The 22971-nt window shown below is 47.6% G+C and overlaps 2 protein-coding genes across 3 annotated transcripts; both read right to left on the reverse strand.

Annotated features, from left to right (window-relative positions):
- Positions 1–4869: 4869 nt before the first annotated feature.
- sncaip (synuclein, alpha interacting protein) lies at positions 4870–14758 on the reverse strand. Of its 2 annotated transcripts, none has more exons than XM_029510202.1 (12): positions 14646–14758; positions 12100–12184; positions 11590–11662; positions 10943–11499; positions 10643–10811; positions 10260–10543; positions 9834–10013; positions 9280–9393; positions 9071–9196; positions 8759–8928; positions 8388–8477; positions 4870–8170 (listed from the first exon to the last, which is right to left on the reverse strand). In XM_029510202.1, the coding sequence occupies exons 2-12, from the start codon at positions 12154–12156 to the stop codon at positions 7126–7128; spliced, it is 2865 nt and encodes a 954-aa protein (XP_029366062.1). In that variant the 5' UTR covers positions 12157–12184; positions 14646–14758; the 3' UTR covers positions 4870–7125. The 2 variants fall into 2 exon arrangements, with proteins under 2 accessions (XP_029366062.1, XP_029366061.1); XM_029510201.1 differs by having other exon boundaries at positions 12100–12187; positions 14646–14740.
- A 1657-nt stretch (positions 14759–16415) lies between these two features.
- On the reverse strand, positions 16416–19689 carry lox (lysyl oxidase). Its single transcript, XM_029510738.1, has 7 exons — positions 19150–19689; positions 18441–18549; positions 18225–18356; positions 17988–18144; positions 17675–17770; positions 17292–17407; positions 16416–17159 (listed from the first exon to the last, which is right to left on the reverse strand). Exons 1-7 carry the CDS (start codon positions 19682–19684, stop codon positions 17153–17155), a joined length of 1152 nt encoding a protein of 383 aa, XP_029366598.1. The 5' UTR covers positions 19685–19689; the 3' UTR covers positions 16416–17152.
- Between the last annotated feature and the right edge of the window lie 3282 nt (positions 19690–22971).

The following is a 22971-nucleotide window of genomic DNA, read 5'->3' on the forward strand; positions in this document are numbered from 1 at the left end:
AGGCGGTAACAGACTGAGAATGAGCGATCAGAGGTTTGAGCCTTCACACCGAGCAGCAAACGGACACATAAAACACTAAACTGCTGGAGATGATTCGCCACGTTGGGGTCCATCCACACCAGAACTCTGATTTTCCCTCTAATTGAATCCTTTGAGTCTTATTTTCTGAAAACAGGTGAAAACATCTTCCAGGTGCACTTTTATATTTCTTCAGCTGGCGTTCTTCTTCATTACAAAACACAAACGTTTATTTCTTCTTGGATTCTCCCCGAACAGCCGTCCTGACTCTGGTCTCTGTGGGATCTGAACCCAGACCTGAGCAGAGGCTGGTCGATCGTCGCTGATTGGACAGAAACGTCGTCCTTCAGTTTGACGGGACGGAAACAACAGGAAGCTGTTTGGACGCAGGTCAAAGGTTTCGGGGACACTGGTCCAGGTGTGTTACCTTTAAAACTGGACTCCCCCGGACTGAGCTGCAGTCGGCTCAGTGATGAGCAGAGAAGAGCAGCCGTTTATTAACGAACATCTGAAGCTCTGAAGCTCTCGCCTCCTCAGACGACTCCGCAGAAATTGGGAGGGGAAAAAAAAAATCAATTATCTGTTTGAGTGTAACGCTCGTTTTTCTGACATTTTACAGAACGTAGTCAACGATCGGCCTCGTCTCCGGGGTCACAAACTGCTTCTGCGCTCACCAGGAAACTGAGCTCACTGTCAATTACAGAGGCAGCAGGTTACTGAGTCTGTCCTCCTGGACAGACAGTCCACAGAAGGACGGACGGTCCACAGAAGGACGGACGGTCCACAGAAGGACAGACGGTCCACAGAAGGACAGACGGTCCACAGAAGGAAGGACAGTCCACAGAAGGACCAACAGTCCACAGAAGGACAGACAGTCCACAGAAGGACGGACAGACGGTCCACAGAAGGAAGGACAGTCCACAGAAGAACGGACGGTCCACAGAAGAACGGACGGTCCACAGAAGGACGGACGGTCCACAGAAGGACGGACAGTCCACAGAAGGACAGACGGTCCACAGAAGGACGGAGAGATGGTCCACAGAAGGACGGACGGTCCACAGAAGGAAGGACAGTCCACAGAAGGACGGACGGTCCACAGAAGGACCGACAGTCAACAGAAGGACGGAGAGAAAGGTCCACAGAAGGACAGGCGGTCCACAGAAGGACAGATGGTCCACAGAAGGATGGACAGACGGTCCACAGAAGGACGGACAGATGGTCCACAGAAGGACGGACAGACGGTCCACAGAAGGACGGACAGATGGTCCACAGAAGGATGGACAGACGGTCAACAGAAGGACGGAGAGACGGTCCACAGAAGGACGGACAGACGGTCCACAGAAGGATGGACAGACGGTCCACAGAAGGACAGACGGTCCACAGAAGGATGGACGGTCCACAGAAGGATGGACAGACGGTCCACAGAAGGATGGACAGACGGTCCACAGAAGGACAGACGGTCCACAGAAGGACAGACAGTCCACAGAAGGACGGACAGACGGTCCACAGAAGGAAGGACAGTCCACAGAAGAACGGACGGTCCACAGAAGGACGGACGGTCCACAGAAGGACGGACAGTCCACAGAAGGACAGACGGTCCACAGAAGGACGGAAAGATGGTCCACAGAAGGACGGACGGTCCACAGAAGGAAGGACAGTCCACAGAAGGACGGACGGTCCACAGAAGGACGGACAGACGGTCCACAGAAGGACGGACGGTCCACAGAAGGACCGACAGTCAACAGAAGGACGGAGAGAAAGGTCCACAGAAGGACAGGCGGTCCACAGAAGGACAGACGGTCCACAGAAGGATGGACAGACGGTCCACAGAAGGATGGACAGACGGTCAACAGAAGGACGGAGAGACGGTCCACAGAAGGATGGACAGACGGTCCACAGAAGGATGGACAGACGGTCCACAGAAGGACAGACGGTCCACAGAAGGACGGACAGACGGTCCACAGAAGGATGGACAGACGGTCCACAGAAGGACGGACAGACGGTCCACAGAAGGACAGACGGTCCACAGAAGGATGGACAGACGGTCCACAGAAGGATGGACAGACGGTCCACAGATGGACAGACGGTCCACAGAAGGACAGACGGTCCACAGAAGGACAGACGGTCCCCGGGAACACTCTAACAGAATCAGCTGAACGGAGCAGAAACAAACTGAACTGCTGCCTCCTGGTGGCCCTGCAGGCAACACAACAGATAACAACACATGACTAATCAGGAACACACTGAAGTTATTCAAACAAACATGGTGGAGAATTCAAATTCCAAATAATTATGAATTTGTTATCAGACATTATTAATTGGATTAAAGTGAAGATGGACAAACATAATATTTATAATATTTGTGTTGGCAAACGAATGAAACGAGCGATTACAGGAAAAAAGGAGCATTTAGATTATTTTTGAATCTTTGAATTCGAAGAAAATGAAACTCATTCTTCATTTGTCATTATGATTATCATCATTTACCTGCAGCCTGTTTTCTGAAGGTTCAGATGAAGGCAGTGCTGAAGTGGTTTAAAACTCATCAACAATAAAATAAAACAGAAATTATTGTCTCAGTTCATTCACACAAAGTATGAAAACAAGAGCCAGTGAGGTCATCGAAGAGTTCAGCTTCAGAGTCGGGACGCTGTGTCGTAGTGTTGTTGAGGCCAAAATGCAAATGGTGTGTTTGAGCTGCATGCAGATGGCGGCTGATGGCGGCGTGAAGACGAATGTTGTTTATCATCTAATTATCTTTTTTCTTAAAGGTTGTTTTTATTAGAATCCATCATCGCTGTCGTTACATCAATTAATACTGTTGACGGCCTGAAGAATTGTCACCCTCGGCCCGCCCCCCCGCCCCCATCCTCCATCCTTCACAGGCCGAAGAACCTCCTCCCCTGTCTTTGGCATTAAAGGCCTGTCATCCCGGCGTGGCGGGGGCCCTCGGCCCCCCCGGCCCCAGCCCAGCGGTGTCAATTAAATTTGATTGACTGAGTAAAAGAAACACACAAATAAGCCAAAACAACAGACACAAAAATCTATACATGACTCGTCCACCCCCCCACCCCCCCACCCGGCTGTCAAATCAAGCGTTTGTCTCGTCTGTTTTCGTGGCGTGTGCCGTGGACGTCCGCCGCAAGACAACCACTCCTGTGTGTGTGTGTCAGTGCTGGGCAAACACACTGCTTGTCCTGAGTGCCCCACCGCCCCACCAGCCCCCTTAAACAGCCCCCCCCTCACCAAACGCCCTCTCCATCCACACAGTCAACCAATTAGCGGCTGAGGAGCCTCGGCGGCACTGCAGAGCAAGGCCTTCTGGGTATCGACTGAAACTGTTGTCCAATAAATGAGGTCTAATTTATCAGTTTAACTTCACCCCCCACCCCTGGAAAGAAATGGGGGAGGGAATGAGGGAGGACGATGGGGGGTAAAACAGAACAAATAGCTGCTGTTTTTTGTTACATGAACCGGCCCCCATAAATCCGGCGCTCCAACGCTTCGCCGCCTCGTCCCTCTTTATGTTGTTTTGCTAATTGTCAGGCAGGAAGCTCATGTTTCATATTCGCGGTGATGATTGAGGGCAGCCATTACCGAACCCCCATTAGGCCCCGTTGGGACGCCGCCGACCCTGCGTGGGAACCATCAAAGGCCAATTTGCCACCCAAACATCATAAATCGTGCCCCGTTAAGTGGCTGTTTTTGATGCCGCTGAAGCGCGTAGAAATAAATATACACTCTGTTATATATCGTCCATTAAATTACCAGAGAGCACAATTCACACACGTCGTCCATCTTGACCAGCGGAGGTCCTGGAGGGGGTCGGGGAGGGGCTGGGGGGGTCTCTAACAGCAGCAGGAGGTCAACTCATTTCTTACTCCTTTAAATTGTGGAACTTCAGGATGAAATTGAAGATAAAGGACATTTAAATACAACATTTCTGACTGTGAGCGGCACGGTGGGACAGTGGTTAGCACTGAAGCATCTGGGTTCAAACCCGGAGCTCAGCAGTGATTGATACACCCGTCCAACTGCTCGTTAACCCCTTAATGTCCTGTTCAACCGTTTGGTAGAGCACATTTTGGTGTATGCATTTTAATAATTTACCATGAAGTGTCATCTCAACCGTTTGGTAGAGGCCTACGTTTTTTATTTTGATATTTTTGCCCCAAGGAAATAAAAAATGCTAAGAAATAATTTTTCCCTTGCTTTTTTCTTAGTGAGGACATTAAAGGGTTAACACAATCTAATCAGCCAATCACATGGCAGCAGGCAGGTGGCCTAACGAAGGCGTCATCGTGGATCCGTTGGTGGATTTCGGTGTTTCAGAAACTGTTTGGATTTTCACAGACAGCCGTCTCCAACAAAGAGAAAACATCCAGTGAGCAGGAAAATGACCTGTTTACACCGGAGGTCAGAGGTCAGAGGAGAAAGGTCGACAACAGTCTGAAATAAAAACAAGCTGTAACTGAGGTTTACAGAAGACTTGATTTGACTTTGACAGACTCCACTCCACGACTTCTGCAGGATCAGATCAATCATCTCCAGATTTCAGTCCATCAGGGTGTGATGTTGGACCAAAAGCTCTGAAGATTTTTCCAGAACCTTCTCAAATCTGACACGGAGAATTCAGGGTGCTCAACCCAGCAGAGTGTTTCTGATGATCCAGAAGTTTCCTTCAAACTTTGAAAGTCCAAGAAATGGGAGAAACGTTCCGAGCTGGACTGTAGCGCCTCTCTCCTCCTCAGCTCATATTTGACACCACCATCATGTAGACACGAGGAAACGTTTTTTTCCTCCACTCGTTGAAAATAAATAAAAGAACAAACTCAGATCAACATTCACGGATATTGTCTTTATTTTATCATCTTTTTTTTTGTTGCAGTAAACATCTGAATCGATGCAGCGTCACCGTCCATCTGAACAACTCATTCATAAAAAAAAAAGACAACAAAAGGTAGTTCACTTTGTCTTGTGTCACCATGGTAACCCCACGACCATCCTTAAGGGGGCGTTATGATGAAGACACTTGTAATAAAAATAAACTGCATTTCAAAAACAATCAGAGAACAACAATTATCTGAAGAAAGTTTCAGCTCCCACTTTGTTTTGCTGGTCTGACGGGGAAGTTTTCTAGTTTAACTGAAGTTATTTATTACTGTTGTTTACTCTCCGTGTGTGTCTGCCCAAAGAAATCAACACTTTATATTTCAGTGAAGTGTTCCCAAAACAAATCTGATCTTACAGAGGAAAAAAAGTGCTTCCTGTAATCAGGCATATAAAACAAAAGAACAGTGAAGTTTTAATGTGATTATCATGACTTTCCTTCCTCAGCTCTGTTTGGAACGACACCAGATTCATTTGAGTCGCCAAAATAAAACGAGAACCAACAGAGCTCAGATACAAAAACATTAGAAACATGTTTGACTGCTGAATCATCTCAGAGGACCAGAACCAGAACCAGAACCAGGCCTGACTCAGAGTGTGGAGGCTCTGATCCAGACGGTTTCTACCTTCAGTCATGTGCTAAAACAGACACGAAGGAGCTTCAGTTTGCTCGTAGTCATGACTTTAGTGACCTTTGACCTTTTCTCCAGCATCACCCACAGAGCCCCTGACTGGGTGTAATGAAGACTGTGGCCACAAGGGGGCACTGAGGAGGCTCCATATGGCCAGAGTCTCAGCTCCACCCTCTTTGCCAATTTTTGGATTATCTAGGAGTTAGGGGCGGAGTCAGGCCCTGCCAAGATGGTGACGGCAGAGCAGCTTCAGAAACTGTCCGGTCTGCCTCCTGCAGGACGGTTCGTATCGACTGCTCAGATTTCAGCCATCAAACCTCTGCAGAAGAACGACCAGCTCAAAGCTCAGCTTCTCCCTCTTCACCTGCAGAAGGTGCTTCCTTTAACCTCCCCGTCTCAAAGACACGTCACACTACTACGACTACTTCATGCCAAAAATACTGCATAGATAATAACACTGGAAATAAAAGGTGAGGAATATAAGGTTAAAAACAACAAATTAAATACTGTTTATATACAGTGGTTTTATAGTATTTGTTGTGCTGGTGCACGTTGTCCACGTGCATGATTATAACCACATTTAAAACTATTTCAAGCCATATAACTGTGCATAAACATAAATACTAATTAATCATCAGTTCATCTTTAGTGTTGATCAGAGAACAGTGACACACGTCGCTCTGAATTCTGGGAATGTTTCATAATCCGACATACAGTCGCACGATTGACTGTGTAATGGAGATGTGAGGTTTCTGCAGGATGCTGATTAGCACAAGCACACACATAAAAACCAAATCCTTCAGTCTCCACAGGCTCTTCCTCTTCACCCTGCAGTGATTCCTGTACGTTTTAACAAAATAAGAGCGTTACATCCTGTCGAACATCAGAAACATGAGCGGAACACCAGCTGGACTGAAAGACAGTTTGATAAAAAGTTTTCCCAATCTGACAGACTGTTGTGATTCAATTTAAATTAGGATTATCTCAAATAATCTGTGTTGGTCCAGTGAGGACAGATGGAGCTGGACGTTGGGGTGTAAACGTGCTGGTCAGCCTGTAAGCAGCCGATGTGACTGTATCCACCTCTGAAGATGAAACTTTGGCCTCATCTGTCGTGTTCTGTTCTGCTGCTGTAGTTTCCCTCCACTTCGTCCAGTCGTGTCCCAGTTAAGGAACCACCGCAGACCAGAACGCCGAACTGAACTGAGATCTGGTCTACGGAGGATTTTCATTCTGCTCCCATTTTCCAGCAAGCTTGAAAACAAATAATTTTCTTTTTTTTAAACAAAGACCCATCCGTCATTATTCAAACCGCTCATCCCAGCTGAATGTTTTCTTTCATTACATGAGCCCACTGAATCATGGGATAGGATTGTTTGCCCAGGAAAAGGATGCGGCCTCCGACCTGGCACACAGCTGAAGAAGTAAACACGTGAAGGTACTCCGTCTACGTTTGTCGATGTCTCCTGTGGTGGTTTTGTGGTTTTTATGGTTTATGGCGTGGACAGGAAGTGGTCGGTCAGGCTGATAGAAAACTCCCAGTCTGCTGGTCATGTGCTCCCAATCCTCAGTAGGCACTGGCGGTTTAAACATTACTGGTTCTGCTCTTGCTCTTGGCTCCTCCTGGGCTGCTTTTACTGTCCGACTTCCTGCCAGGTGAGTTCTGACCAGCGGGCAGTTTGACCGCAGAACCTGACTGACTGCCACCGCTGCTGCTGCTGCTGCTGCTGCTGCTGCTGCTGCTGCTGCTGCTGTTGTTGTTGTTGTTGTTGTTGTTGCTGTGATTTGTGTTTCCACTCAGCGTCTCCATGATTGAGCGGAACGTCCCAAACGGACGCTTGCTTTCTGAGCTTCCTGTTGGAGTTCTCTCCTTCCCATGATGCCCTTTGGCTGGCTCTGCCTCCTGATTGGAGCTCTTGTGGACCTGCTCATCGAAGGTGACCCTCAGTTTGAGGTTTTGGGATGTCTTCCTGCGAGACGAAGGGGACTTCAAGGCGCTCTTAGGGCTGGTGGCGACTTTCTGGCCATTGGCGGCATCGTGCAGTTCACTGGAAGCGTCTGGTGTTTTTCCATCTGTGGCCTCAGGGTCACTGGAGGTGGGGGAGGGGTTATAACCAACGCCATCCACCGACTTTGACCCGCTGAGAGAAAATGCCTGCTTCTTCTCAGCTGAAGAGGAAGAGGAGGGCAGGTGCTTCTTCATCATCAACTGAAGGTGGTTTGACACCGGGTCCTCCTCTGTGATGAGCAGGTGGGACGGCCTCTCAGGTCGAGTGTTGGAGGAGGCAGCTCCTTGGTTCTTTCCTTCCTCTGGTGGATAACCATCTGAATCCGACTCACTGAGAGATCGCTGCATGATTTGCTTGAGTCTTGCTAGTTTGAGCTCTCTCCTCTCCACCAGCCCTGTCCTGCGGCCCCCGGGGCCACAGGGGCCCTCTCTGCTCAGGCCGCCCGACAGAGGCAGCCTTTCTCTGGGACACAGTGTTTCCGACACGTCCTTCCCCAGCAGCTGCCTGAGCACAGAGTCCTGACCCACCCCTCCCTGACGAACCAACCAATGACCATCACCTGGAGTTCCCTCCGCTGTCAGCATCATCTCTGGCCACGCCTCCACCGAGGGCTGATGGGAGCTGGAGTCCAGAGAGGGAGACAGAAATTTTACTTTTAGATCTCAACATGTTAACTCTGCTGCTTCACATTAGTACAACTACTACACAAAATCAGGTGAGCAGGCGGGTAAATAAAAGTCAGCTGTTAGGTCAGTAGGATCAAGTAGGTCAGTGGTTAAAGAGATCAGATCAGAGCAGATTAGGTAGATCAGGAACAGTGAACCTGTGTGTTTGTTACCTTGGTGACCGGGACGGCGTTCCCTCTGCCTTGTTGGGGTCCACCAGCCTCTGCAGCTGTTTCTGCAGAGCCATCCGCTCTGTTGCCTGCCTGTGTGACAAAAAACACAATGAATGAAAGATCTGATCTCAGAATAATCCAGATCCGACCAAATAAGATTCTGTTTTATTGTGAAAATGTTCATTTAAATAAACGTAGATCGACTTAGAGCTCAGATTTTGGGCCTCGAAGGTCAAATGCCACTAAAGTTAATCTCACAGCATCTGAAGGTGTTCTGGTCCAAACAGTGTGATGGCCAGACAAGTGTCAGGTGACCTTTGACCTCTGGCCCACAATGTGGCTGACAGAGACATTAGATTATTAGAACTCACTCATTCAGCTGCTTGGTGAGTTTAACGACCTGCGAGGCCAAGGACATGCATGTTTCCACGACGACCAGGTATCTGGCGCAGGTAGTGTGTCCCTGTCGCTCAGCGCTCTGTGAAGACCGCTCCCCCTGCTGGTTCTGGACCGTCACGTTAGAGCCGTACTCCACCAGAGTCTGGAGATGCACACAGAGAATGAAACCATCACTTGGTCTTAATCTCACACACACACAACAAATCTACGTTAATGTTGGTGTGGCTGATAACATCTTCCTGAGGGAGGGGGCCGTCAGCTCAGTGAAGGGCCGTAGTACACACCTGTATACAGGTGAGGTGTCCATACTGAGCAGCCACGTGGACCGCTGTGTTCCCATTCTGGTCGACCTCGTCCAGAGAGATCGCCTGTTCCTGCATGAACTGTAGCAACCAGAGCAAAACCTTCTCCTGGAGACACACAGACACAAGGCGGCGTTCCAGTCGCACAACACCATCACCATTTCTGTAGGAAATGTGTGTGCGTGCGTTACCTGTCCATAACGGGCTGCATAGTGGATCAGACTGGGATGCTCCCTGGTGCAGCTCAGCTCTGCAATGGCCTCCGTCTCACTGACCATCCACCTCACACACTCCAGATGTCCGTTCTGAAAACACACACACACACACACACACACACACACACACACAGAGAGAGAGAGTTGGAAATCTCTCATCCTGTTAATCTGAGTAAATAAACCAGAATCTTGTTGATAAGGGCCAATCAAGAATCAGCACAGCTGCCCAGCTTGTCTCTAGATAACACACTTCCTGTCTGGCAGCCAATCTGAATCCTGGTTTCTACAAAACAGCACCAGATTCATTTTCCTCAGGCTGATTCCAGGAACACATTATTTTAAACATCCTGCTGCTGCCAGCGGAGCTGATTCAGAAGTTAACATCCTCCGATCAAAAGCCGTCATCTTATGAAGGGCATGACCTCACTGACCAGCTGTCAACAGCCAATCAGAGGCCTTGCTGACTGGTCACGTGCAGGAAGGAGGAAATTAAGCAGATTTCTGAGAGAGGTCAGGCAGCAGACACACACCTTGACCCCCAGGCCTGCTGGGGTGAGCTGCTGGTTGTTGCGTTCATTGAGGCCATCCTCCCCCATCAGGGAGGTGAGGTGCTGCAGACAGTCAGCGTGACCCTGAGACGCCGATATGTGCAGCAGGTTGTTCCCATCCTCGTCTCTGATCAGCTCCAGGTTATCTGCTGCCAGGTGAGGCTGGGGGAAGAGGGAAAGGAGAAGGGGGGCAAGAAGGGCAAGGAGGGTCGGGTAAGATAGAGAGTAAGATAACACAAAGAGGACAAGGAGGAGAAAGGAGGAAGAGGAAGAGTAGTTGGACAGGCGGTGGAGGAGGAGACAGGAGGATAAAACATTAGATGTGGTTTGTGTGTCTGCTCTGCTCCTCGTGCTCTTTGATTGGTCAGAGCGTGGATTGCCCTCCCCCACTGATGGCCCCTCCCTCACCAGCAGTGAGATCTGTCCCTCCCTCACGATGTTGATGATGTTCTGGTTCCTCTTCGTCTCCTCGTCAAGCTCCGGACCTGCTCCTCCTCCAAACCCCCTCATTCCACCGCCACCGCCACCCCCGGCCCCTCCTCCTCCTGGACCAGAAACCCAGGGCTTGGAGCCGTCCTGCCTGCCCACGCTGCACCCAGGCAGGGAGAACATCAGCCCAGGGCCCCCTGGAGGCTCCACAATGGGCCTCTGGGTCTGGGAGTCCGGATAAACCCGCGCAGACAGCAGCTTGTCTGGACGTCAAAACAGGTCATGTGACCTCAAATCAAACCTTCCAATGGTGTGGCGGTTTCAGAATAAGAACAAACAGAGATGAAGGAAAGGTGACTCACCTGTGTCAGAGAAAGAAGAGAGGGAGGACGAGCAGCTGAGGAGTCCAGAGGAGTGCAGCTCCGGCTGGTAAGCTCCTCCAGCAGCGGAGCGGTGAAGGTGGTGCAGGTCTGGGTCCATAGACTTGGACTTCCTCAGGTCAGACCACTTCACCGGAGACAGAACACAGTACTGCACAGAGGGACAGTTACACGGAGCCACATTTTACACATCTTAAGCAGTTCATGCATTTATTCTGAAAGGCAAGTCAAGCTATTAGGTTCCTGTGACCGTTTGGGAGGGGGGGCTGAGGTGCTCAGTACCTGAGTCTGTGAGCTGCTGTTCCCCAGACTCAGAGGCTCGTTGTGGGATAAAGCAGAGCTCTTCAGCCCGCTGCCCCGATTCCTCTCCAGCGTGCCCCCGCCCAAGTTGTTCCCAGTCACCGAGCGCTTGTCGTGGGGGACGCGAGGCAATGTTGACATCTGCTGGCTGGACTTGATGTAGGGCACATCCAGGATCTCATCCATGTCCAGGTCATAGTGCTCCAGCTCCCCGAAGAGAGCCTGAGGGTTGTTCCCTCCGACACCGCCACCGCCACCGCCGCCCTTCCCCTTCCCTCCCGGCCCGTCGGAGGAGCTAGAGGCATGACTTGGCTTGTCAGTGCTGGAGTCTTCTTTACCACCCTCCCCCGCCTCTCCCAGACCCTGACCCTGACTCTGGACTTTCCCATCAGAGTCTGAGTCGGTTGTCTCTGGTTGATGTTTGAGAGGCGACACCCTCTTCACCGGCCGGAATTTACTGTGGACCTCGGCGAGCCCCGTGGGTTTGATGCCCCCGCCACTGTGGGAGGAGACACCACGACTCCAGTTGATGGCCGGAGCTGCAGAAGGAAAACAGGCAGCCAGAAATGAATTGTGAAAGAGAATCAGCTACCCGGTTTCAGCTGAACAGATACAGAACCCTTCGGTACCTGGTCTCTCCTCGGACTGACCGTCGGTCCTCCTGGACAGCTCGGGGATGCTCTTCAGAGAGGTCACAGAATACTGAAGGACGAGGGGGAGACGTTAGATGGCTGCAGCTCTGCAGCTCAGCAGGGCAGTTATATTTAGACATGAGTTAATTGCAGCAGCAGTTAGCTAACAGCTGTGTAATTAAACGCTCAGCTTCCAGTTTTATACAGAGAACTAAAACTAATCCAGTTTCTGTAAAACTTCAGGTCTTGGCCGTTGTTTTTTTTTTAGAGGTGTTGATTCAGATTTATTGGAAGCTGCAGTTTGACTCACAATGAAAGCCTTATCCTTGTTGTTCACTACAAAAACTGAGCATAACAAACCAAAGGATTTGTTGCAAGACAAACTTTGCAACCGGCTATTTAAAAAATGGGCAAAGAGTCAAATATTCATGTATCCTGATGTGTTTTTCTATCACCACTTTGTGTGTTGGTGTGTGTCTTCATTTAGCTGTGAGCAACACTACTGACCACTGAATCATCAGAGAAGTCGATCTCGTCCAGGTCCAGGTATTCAGGAGCCTCCATCTTCACACCACATCATCAGCCTCACAACCTGCTGCACGTGAAAACATCTTTCTGAGGCTGACAACACACTTCAATGGGCACACAGTAAACACCAGAATCATCTGTTCTCGCCACATCCCAGCATCTTAAAGTTAAATTGTTTGGGTTTTAACATTTTCCTGATATGATCAGCAAGAATAAAACACAGGAAGTAGCTGCAGGAAACTGAGTCCAGCTCTGGTGAAAACGTGTTTGTTGGTGCGTTTTGTTATTGTTCGGCTTTTTCTGACTAAGCAAACGAAGTGCAGCTCTGGGAATCAGGAAGAAACTGTGGAAATAAAAGAGGCCACTTTCCCTCCAAGCAGCCAGCAGAGGTTGGACAAATAAAACATGCAGTTTGAATCAAGTCAAATCTTTTTTTCTGCAAGTTTTAAACCGTTTGAGACTCAAACTGGCGACGGCACAAACTGCCTGAACTGCTGTGATCAAAGGCATCAAACAGCAGAACAATCAGGACTGACCAGAGCTCAGAGAAAGTTTTAAAGTGAATTAAGTGTTAAAGAGGCCGCACGCAATCTGGATTTAATACAGCTGTCAGGTCTAGAGGTTTAAAGGTCCATACTGAAGGGAGACCTGCTCTCTGACTCAGGCCTACGTTCGATATTCATCCAGTGAAATTATCAGAGGTCTCAGTCCACTGAGAAACTCTCACAGCCTGGATTCATAAACTGGGCCTTAAAAGCAGGACCGGGACTTCTGTAATTTTGTGATGTCACAACAAAGCAGTCTCAGCCCTAAGCCCCGCCCCCAAGCATTCATCCAATCTCGCAGGATCTAATTTTACTGAACGTTTTACCTGAAATCTATCTAAATATTTTGAATAGATCACACAGGAAACAGTCACCCAATCAGAGGAGAGGATCAGAGGCTCTCTTCTGATTGGGTACCTGACCTTTAGTTCCTAGAAAGCCAGTGAGAGAAGATGAAAAACTACACTGAGGTGGTTTCTGGTTCTTAAAACTACAAATATGTCTTCTAATGGAGATTAACCCTTCAAAGTTAAAGACTGGAGAAGTTAAAGCATCGACCTTTAACTCTTTAAATATGGGAGATTCAGAAAAGATATAGGCATTAATATAAAATATGGACCTGAAGTAAATTCCTCACAAACTTCAGTGTTAGACTGAGCTGTTTTCAGACCGTGTGGGAGGAACCACAGAACTAAAACCAGTCAAAATAAAAACCTCTGATTGCAGCTTTGAGAAACAGTCATGGCCTAACAACATCCTTGATAACAACAGTTTACTCCTAAAACCATCGAAAATATAAGACTGGATCGGGACGAGGACGTCAGGGCTGTGTTTACATGAACAGCTGACGAGTCCAGAATCCAAAAACAATCAAAGAGGCCAAATGTTCCTTTGGGCCTGAGACAAGAAACAAGGCAAGGAGATTTCTCTTTGTACACTGTGATCACATATCCAGAGGGTGAACTGGACTGTGGTTTCCCTTTCAGGTGAAACCAAACAGGCCCGTCAGAAACCATCCGATGGATCAACTGAGTCCTGATTGTCCCACTGCTGTAAAAATAGACATCTAAGTGCTGGAGCTGGTTGTTGTCCCACAACCACAGAGATCAGGGACGGCACGCAGCATCTCTAAGGTCCTGGACCCAACCGGTCCCAATCAAGCAGATTCAAACTCTTTAAAGCTGGAGATCTTTTCACTGACCTTTATCATTTTCTACAATTTTTGGTCCAACTTCATGAGTTCATTTTAGCGTTAAATGCAAGTGACAAGAGAAAATCAGCCCTTGAGGGTTTCTGTTATATAAATATGATGGTGGGAAACCTTCTGCTTTGTTCACATTATGTTAAACTGAAAAAGCTTTCACTGCCAACCACCTGCTGGCTTTAACTGTCAAAATGAGCATAATACACAAAAATATCAAAACTGAATTTTGTTAATGAGTCAATCGGTTCATTTCTGTTTTATTCTCCAAAGTTCCAACATGAAGTCAAACTCTCATTCATTCATTCATTTGGAGCAGTCCAAACAGATTCAGGTGGATCTCAGCCGTTCATTTGGGGTTTGTTTCCCCAGATGATGAACCTTTTCTTTGTGTTTTGATGGCAGAAATGGACGGACTCTAAATGTTAGGAAACAGAAACACCAACAAACTGAAAGGGAGTGAGTTCAAATCTGATTTCTGAGCAACGTGGAGCTGATTGCTGTTTGAGAGCTTCAAATTAAATGAGTTTGACAGCGAATGGAGGAAAGAAGCTCCTTGTTTCAGAGTTTTCGGATGAAAAATAAGATGTTTTAATCGGATTCATCTGATTTAGCTGCTCAGTTAGCAGCAGGAGGCTAACTAGCCCAGTTAGCTCCCTGAAGCTAACACCGCAGCTACCGTTAGCCCGGCTGGAAAAACGGGTCGGAACACAAGCACTCAGGTCAAACCGACCCGGGTCCTGCTGGGTTCGGGGCCGGGTCTGTAAAGGTTACGGTACCTTGTCGGAGGTCGGCGGGCCGAGAAGAGACTGTCTGCGGGGATGGAGCAGCTAGCGGAGCCGCTAGCAGGAATCCTGATCCAGCTGTTTTTTCTCCGTCTGTCGCCTCGAAGTCTTCAGAAGCACAAAGACTTTGACATATGGACCCAAAGATCCTGGACCGGGACGAGGACTCACTCCGTGTGTCCCGTCTGCTTCTGCTGGCTTCAAACACAAACGTCAGAATTCATCTTCAGGGATAAATTCAGCTCAGAGGAACAAATTAATTCAATGTTATTACAATATCAAGATGCCACATGAAGAGTAAAATAAAATAGGAACTATGGTGATGATAGTGTGAAGCCCCCCCCCAAAAAAGAACACAGAATAAATACATGAGCAACCGTTGACCCAATTTAAAATCCAATTATAATAAATAATTGAAATAAAATAAAATAAAATTCTGTTTACTTTTAAATATAAAAGAGCAAATAAATAATCCGAAATGAAAAATGATGAGGAAAAGGGTACACTAATAAATGATTTCTACCTTTTTCTTATCTGCTCAGCGTTAATTTAAGATTACCTTCTGCTGCACTGTGGTTTTATGATTAGCAGATTATTGATCTGTAATCAATCAGTTTAGAATATGATTGAGCCTACATTGATAATTTATTGACTCCATATCTTCGGAGGAGCATCCATCTTCTCCAGAGAACATCTCTGAGGAGGTGGAGCTCGGTCCGTTATCCTTAGAATAAAAACTACAATAAAAACTCGGCTGTTTCTCAAGTCTGATCATAATCTTTCATCTCATTTTAGATTATTTCAAACCACCAGTGATTATGAATGAGAATGATGACAGTCACAAAAGTAAATAAATAATATTTGGAACTTAAAATGTGTTGGAGGAGGGACATCTAGTCAGACACTGTATGCTCATATAGTAATAAATTTAAATCAAGTATAATTTCATAGAGAAGCATCAAAAGGTGTTTTAATATTCTTAAAATATTTCTATATGTCTTTGCTGCCCATTCTGAGTTTCAAATGTTTTATTAATGGAGCTAAACTGACTTACATTTTTGATTAAAGAGATTTAAATCCCTACAACATCTCCAACAATAATAATCACAGGAAGTCTGTGGTTTGTGTGAGTTTGTGCTCTGGTTAACCCAAACTAATCTGTAAATGACATTTATTAGACTGCAGGAACATGTGAACACTTCGTCAGCAGGTTCTCTGGAATCCTTCAGTTATATAACTTCAATTTTGTGAGGCAGAGAAACAGAAGCTGTAAATGTTTCCATATTAATAGAATCACTCAGTGAGGTTGTTAAAGGCAACAGCGCCACCCAGAGGCCCATCTGATGCTGTCACTGCTTTAACTGGTGATTCAAACAGGCGACCTGGTCCTGGTCCTGCTGGGCCCAAGGTCTGGACCGGCACAGTGAATCCACTGAGCCGTTAAATGCTCTTTATTTCTTTTAAATCTGGTTTGTCCCAATCAGGCTCCTGTAGATCTGTCCAGAGATCTGATTGGTCAGCAGTTTGAGCTCCAGAGTAGTTTAGTTCAACCTCAGTTACCTGATATTTACCTGAGAGCAACAAAATAAATAAATAAATAAATAAAATAAAGCTGTCAGCCATCAGTGACGAAGGCTGACTCAAGTCACCCAATAGCCCCGCCCCCTTTCCATCCCCTCCTTCCTGGTCTATTTCCCTCTAAATGGAGCATCAATTGAAACTAGAAACAACGTTTACACTCAAGCAATCTTTATTAATGTGATGATAAGCAGTAAAGCAGGTTTATAATATGAGACTTGTGTATTTATATACACACACACAGCTCTGCAGGTAAACACACTGCAGTGTCGACCCACAGAAACAAATACACACGTCAGTTTGAACATCTGACAAACAGCAGCCTCAATTCAGTTGCAGGACAAAGTGACAAATTTAGTACCAAAAGGCAAAGATTTAGTTTTTACAGCACTGAGTGAAATGACACAAAAACAAAAAACACAAACCACAAACTGTTGTGTCAGATCACGGAAATGCAGCAAAACTGTGAAAATGAACACTTTAAATTAAAATGAAAGAAGGGAGAGGACATGTGTAAAAGTTTGTTTCCATCAGAGCCATTGTTGTGATCAGGTGGTGTTGTCAGCTTGTTAAAGTTCTAAAATCAAAGTTGCTTCTTTCCATCATGATGTTCTCCTGTTCCCTGTGACCTTTGACCTTGGACCCTGGGTGTGTTTATTCCACTTATCGAGCAGACTTGCTCAAAATAAGCCAACTAAACTAAGCTAGCTAACTATCAAATAAAATCTGCAAAGTAAAGAGAAAATGAACAAACCAGCTGATGAATATGGTGAATACAGAGAGCGCTGTGGTGGAGTTTTTTAATTCATTTTTATTTTTTATTTTCTTGAATCGGGTTATGATTGAAGCATTAGAGTCACGTGTAAACAAACTCCGTCGTTAATATTCACTCCTGTCTCCGCCCGTCTGTGCTCACTTCAGGCTCAGTGGCTGCCAGTGGAAGAAACAAACACTATCAATCACTGATAGAAAGCATTGATTGGTTTCATTTGAAAACATAAAATGTCTAAATGACACATACATTAAAAAGAGTTTGAAAACGTTTGAGGGGAGGTTTCTTACGATGTTGTGGTGCAGCCGGAGACGTGGGCCGCGGTGCCAGTGTACTGGACGTCGCAGCGGACGACGTTGTTGTTGAAGTTGGACTCTGGGACCTGCTGCCTGGGATTCACCGTCACCTGACAAATTCAACACATCATTTTTACATACTTCACCTCAGCTGTGCAGTTTATTCCTGTTTATGCTCAAATAAATTGAGCATTTTATGGAACTATTTCTCGTAGCCGACTAGCCAACATTTGGTGCTCCGGTGAGTTTTAGAAGTGTGTTACAAGGAAAATAAAGACTAATGAAGACAGACCTGCACTTCTAAAATATCCAAAATTAATGGAAGTGAATGAGAAATCAACCGTTACCATGGAAACACAAAATCTTTACTACTGAACCTTGAGGATGTATTTTCCTGGTGAGACATCGGTGATGTCGATCCACTGACAGTCGATGTCAGCGTTGTAGGTGTCGTAACAACCTGGACTCAAACCCTGCACACACACACACACACACACAGATAAAAACAACCAAAGACGTTGACAGCTAGGACTCTGAAGGAGACACTCTGATTGGCCGTGACATCACCCAGCGGAGCCAATAGGAGCGTCCGATGGAGAGACGTGACTCTAGACATCACTATCAAAGATGGAGGATGAGAATGGACACCCTTCCATTGCGTTAACAGTCTGCTGGAGCTGATGTTTGTACCTGAGTGTGGGAGGTGCAGGCGAAGCGGCGGTAATATCCGGGGTCACAGGACGTGTCCTCCAGACAGAAGCTGGCCTTGTGTCCCTCGGCGACCTGTGTCTCCGTCTGGGCGTCCAGCAGCTCGTACAGGCTGAACTCGTCCATGCTGTGGAAATGACTGAGACAGAGACATGAATCCATGAAACCGCCCCGTCCTCGGTGCTAACACGCTAACATTAGCACTCAGTAGCCACATACTTGTGGCAGCTGTGCCACTCCCAGGCGTATCGAGGTTTACTGGGCAGGAAGTCAGCTGTCCCCTGGTTCTTCACCCTCTGAGGGAACCTCAGGAGGACTCGGGTGTCGTAGTCCTGAGAATAACTGGCAGACCTGGACCAGAACAAACAGAGACAGATATCAGGTGGAGACGATGAGGTTCTTTCTTGATTTTTTTTCCCATCATCGTTGTCTTACGAGGCCAGACAGTTCTCTTCAGCTGCACAGCGAAGGTTGTACATGGGCATCCTTTGGACGTAGGTGGCGAGCTGGATGTAGTAGGGGTCAGGAACCAGATCTGGGAGACCTGCGATGAAGACACAGTAGGTTTGAAAGAGGACGAAGGACACACCAGTCCCTGTCATGGCGTGTCTTTACACCCAGACCTGGACTCTGGGTCAGGGGGCGGATCCCTCCGTGGACCTGGTCTGCTCATAGAGCAACGTATCATCATAACATCCAGAATTTGAAAGCTTTTTAATGCTTCTGATCCATGCACTTCTTTAGCCCCGCCCCCGATCCATCTCCTGCTTTCTGCTCTGTTTTACTCCTGATGATGTGAGCATCTTTTAAAAAATGATGTCAGGATTTATTTTCTCAATGAGGAGGAGGGACATTTTCCTATAGACTTCAATAACATCTGACCAGTGGAATCCTTCTGATGGTCAGTAGATAGAATAGTTTAAGACTCCTCAGACCAGAGTCCAGGTCCAGGTTTATAGCCGGTCCTGTTAGGGTTTCACAGCTTTAGAACATTTTGGTGAACTTTAGTTTAACTGTTTTCATCACTTTCATCAAATTTAACGAGTTTGGTGTTTTTCTACTTTTCTGCTTTGTCTTATGACCTTAATGCGAAATGATTGCTGATCTACTGGAGGATGGGTGGAGATGAGGCGGGGGGTCGTACCGTGCTGGTGGTAGCTGGTCCCGTAGCCGTGCCGGGGGTGCGTCCTGGGTCTGGGTCTGTAGTAGGAGTTGTAGTAGTTATAGTAGGGATAATAGTTGGAGGCCTTGTAGGGGTTGTACGGATCGTCTCCGACCATCATGTCCTCCCGTCTCACCGGGACAGAGTCTCCGTCCCCCCCGGCGGGCCGCTGCTGCTGCTGCTGACGCGTCATGGCGCGTAATTGCGCAGCGCCGCTGGACGCGGGGACTCGCAGCGGACCGCGGGAGGCGGCCGGAACCGTGTTGTTACCGCCGCTGACCACGACCACCGGGCCGCCCCGGCTCTGCGAGCCGGTCTGCCTCCTTCCGGACGGCCGGTACTGAGCCCCGCGGCTCAGGATGCTGAAGACCTGACCGTTATGTTGCCATGTCAACCCCCGCCGGAGCGCATCACCATCACCGGCTGCATCCTGAGCGCGAGCCTCCTTCACAAAACTGCAGAGGAAACAAAAATGTGCAAAAGAAAGTAACAAGGCCTCCGGAGAGAAGTCCCTCATCTTTAAATACATCAGTCAGACTCACAGACTGCTGGACTGAAGAGTTTCCCTCCAGAGCCTGAGATCAGCGGCTGCTGGAGGGAGGAGGAAGGGAGGGGAGGAGTTAAATGTCCTGTGAGCTGCAGGATGGCCTTTGGCCCTCAGTCAATGTGACCTTCAACCTGATTCAACATCCAGATGAAACAACCTGACTGATTCCTCTGAGTGAAATAAAGTTTTAAAACAAAAAGTGAAGCTGAATCATCTGACTTCAGAGGACGCTGTCAGGTCTTCACCCGTTGGCTCGAAAATGAATAAAATGAACAGCATGTTGGTTTTCAGACTGAGACCAGAAATGCATCAGGAGGAGGAGGGACATTTTCCCATAGACTTCAATATAAGGAGCAGGAGGAGACAGCCTGGCCAGTGGAGGGTTTAAGGCAGCTCTTCAGAGTGTCCATGGTGGTCCGATGTGGTCCAGACCACAAACTGTTTGTGGAAACAAACTAACAGACTAATCTGCAGCTGAGAGGAGGGAGGGAAGGTGAGGACATCAGGAGGGAAATTATGGGATGGGCTGGCAGGATGAGCTGTCATTACAGCAGCGCTTTGACCGGTTCCGTCTGGTCCAGGATCTCCAGGTTCCTGTACCTGAACATAAGACCTCGTCCAGAGCTCCTGTACAATCTGTTCAAGATGCTTTGGTTTGGTTTTATTGGAGACCCCCCCCCCCCCCCCCCCCCACTGAGCCCTCAGCTTTAAAGAAAAGCTGAAAGTAAAGCACTTGAAAACTGTAAAACACACAACCTGCCACCCACATGCGGTACACACACAGACACACACAGAGCCCCCCATTCCCCTGATCCACTGAGGTCCCATCACTCAGGTTCAGTTCCCATCAGCCCCTTCAGAGCTGTGACATCACAGCAAGTTACAGCTTCTCTGTCTAGTTTACCATCGTCTTCAGGATGGGTCGGTGTGTTCAGCTCTAACAAAGATTCAGTTCCGGTTCTGTTCAGCTGAAGCTCAAAGATCTGATTGAAGTCATGTGATCTTTGAGAATCCATCAAAGGTCGAATCTTTTCCTCAGTGGATGGGAACACCTTTATTTCCTGAGAGACAGGAAGTGGGACAGAGAGAAGTGGAGTGAAATGCACAAAAGAGTCCGGAATCGAGCCCGAGACTCACCCGCTCCTGATTCAGAGGACCTGGTCTACAACGCTCTGGTCCTTTGTGGCCTCTGTACACCAGGAGGGCCGATCGGAAAGAGACAGATTGTTGCTTCATGTCATGTCATTGGCTGCTCCCACCCCAACTGTTCCCATTGCTTAGCGACCTGGACCTTTTCCCATAGACTTCAGTACGGCCAGTGGAGTTGCCCCCTGATGGTCAGCAGATAGCATGAAGGTTTAAGGCTCTTAATTCCAAAGTAAAAAGTAAAAATATGAATATTCTTTCAGTTTCTTTGACGACAGGAAGTAAAATTTCTCCTTCAGTAGCTGCAGGTAGCCGTTAGCTAACAGGCTAACAGCACCAACACGTGTGCACGCTGTAACCGAATCCGTCGCCGCTGAAGGAAAACATGATGGAGCTGAACAAGAGCTCTGTTTAACGACCTTTGTGTGAAGATCAAAGGCGGCAGACTTTATCGTGCACTTTCCAATGAGAAGCAGGTGCCAGCCTGATCTGAGCGCTTTAAACAGCTTCATAATGAGGGCCCGCCGCCCGCAGGGGCCCCCTGCACACAGGACACATAAAGAGCTGTGGAAACACCAGGCACAACCACCGCCATCATCACTGTTTAAGTGCGTCCACGTGTGTAGAAGACAATGAAACAACGACGATTTCTACTAACACAAAACCCCAAATTTAAAGCGGGCATTAGGTCTGTATGAGTCTGAGGGAGACGGAGGACGTGGACAAAAATCACCTTCATGGCAGTAAAAAGGTAAGGAGGTGTTAAAGACCTGATGCAGCGCCGCCAGTTAATGTCACACCTGCATTCAGCAGATTAGACACGTGATGCACGTGACTGATCTTAAACTCAAACACGTGGATCTACAGAGTCCAGACCGGATCAGGGGACACGGACTGTTAACGCTAAGCTAGGCTAAACACGTCCTGGTTAGGGTTAGGGTTAGCCGCAGCCTAAGCCCCGCCCACTTGGACCCACCATCCACCTGATGGGTCCAGGACCTTCAACAGTTTATGACTAAAATTCAGATGTTAAAATATGAACAACAGCAGCTGATTATTATTTTTGCCATTCACTTCTCACCATAAAGTTTTATTCAAACTAGGTTAATGAGCAGAAACAGATCGGTCATGTGACCCATCTCAGAGAAAAAACTGCTCCAAGTCCATAAATCTGGAAAAGCAGAGATTAGAAATCGCTGGAAAAAATTTGAAAGGAGAAATAAAGTCTGAAAATCCTTTTTCGTGTTTGAACATTCCTGCCCACGGCCTCCCGTAGCAGGAACACCGGAGCGGCTTCACAGAGAAGGTCTTTAATCAGCACCAGGCTCAGTAAAGATTCCACGTCAACCAGCTGACCCCTGACCTCCGACCCCCACGCAGCGCTCACCTCTGACCTGTTTTACTGGTTACACTCGTCTACCAATCAAACAGAGGAGGTGGGGCTGAGCTTTCACCTGCTCGTCCAGCTCAGGTGTCTCAGGGACCAGCGACCTGTCTGAAGGTCTCCCAGCATGCACCTGGTCCGTATGGATGAATGACGTTACACGCCGAGTGTTCCTCTGTGTGATGAAGTTCTGCAGCTCGGAGCTTTAAACCTCATTCAGCTTCAGCTAGAATGTCTCATTTTCTCTTCGGAGGGTTGGAATTCCAAAGCAATTTATATTTTCTGGAGTTTTGAACTTGAACGTAAAATGAGAAATGAGCCTTAAAAAGGTACAAACTGCTTTCACCATCCGCTGAAAACTAAAGTGGATTCACAGAATCATCAGGACTCCGTTTATCTTCACGCCTCATTAAAGATGCTGGTCCGTTTCCTGCTGTGTGACTCAGCAGTGACAGCAAAGAGCCGTCACGTGATAAAAATAGATTGTTTGTAAGATAATCATTAATATTCAGCCTTTCTGAAAAATAACAGCACATTTTATAGATTTGAATTCATCCGTAACAGCAGGTCAGTCAGCCAATCAGAGGAGAGCTCAGGTTGATGGTTCCTCAGAATGTGTTTGTGTACGTGACAGTTTTCTCACACAGGAGATAAAAATACTCCAACATTCAGGACAACAACACCAACAATTACAGGCCGGTCTGGTTTGGCTGGAGCTGCTGGATCA

The sequence above is a fragment of the Echeneis naucrates genome, chromosome 9, assembly GCF_900963305.1.
Source record: "Echeneis naucrates chromosome 9, fEcheNa1.1, whole genome shotgun sequence".
Classification (NCBI taxonomy): domain Eukaryota; kingdom Metazoa; phylum Chordata; class Actinopteri; order Carangiformes; family Echeneidae; genus Echeneis; species Echeneis naucrates.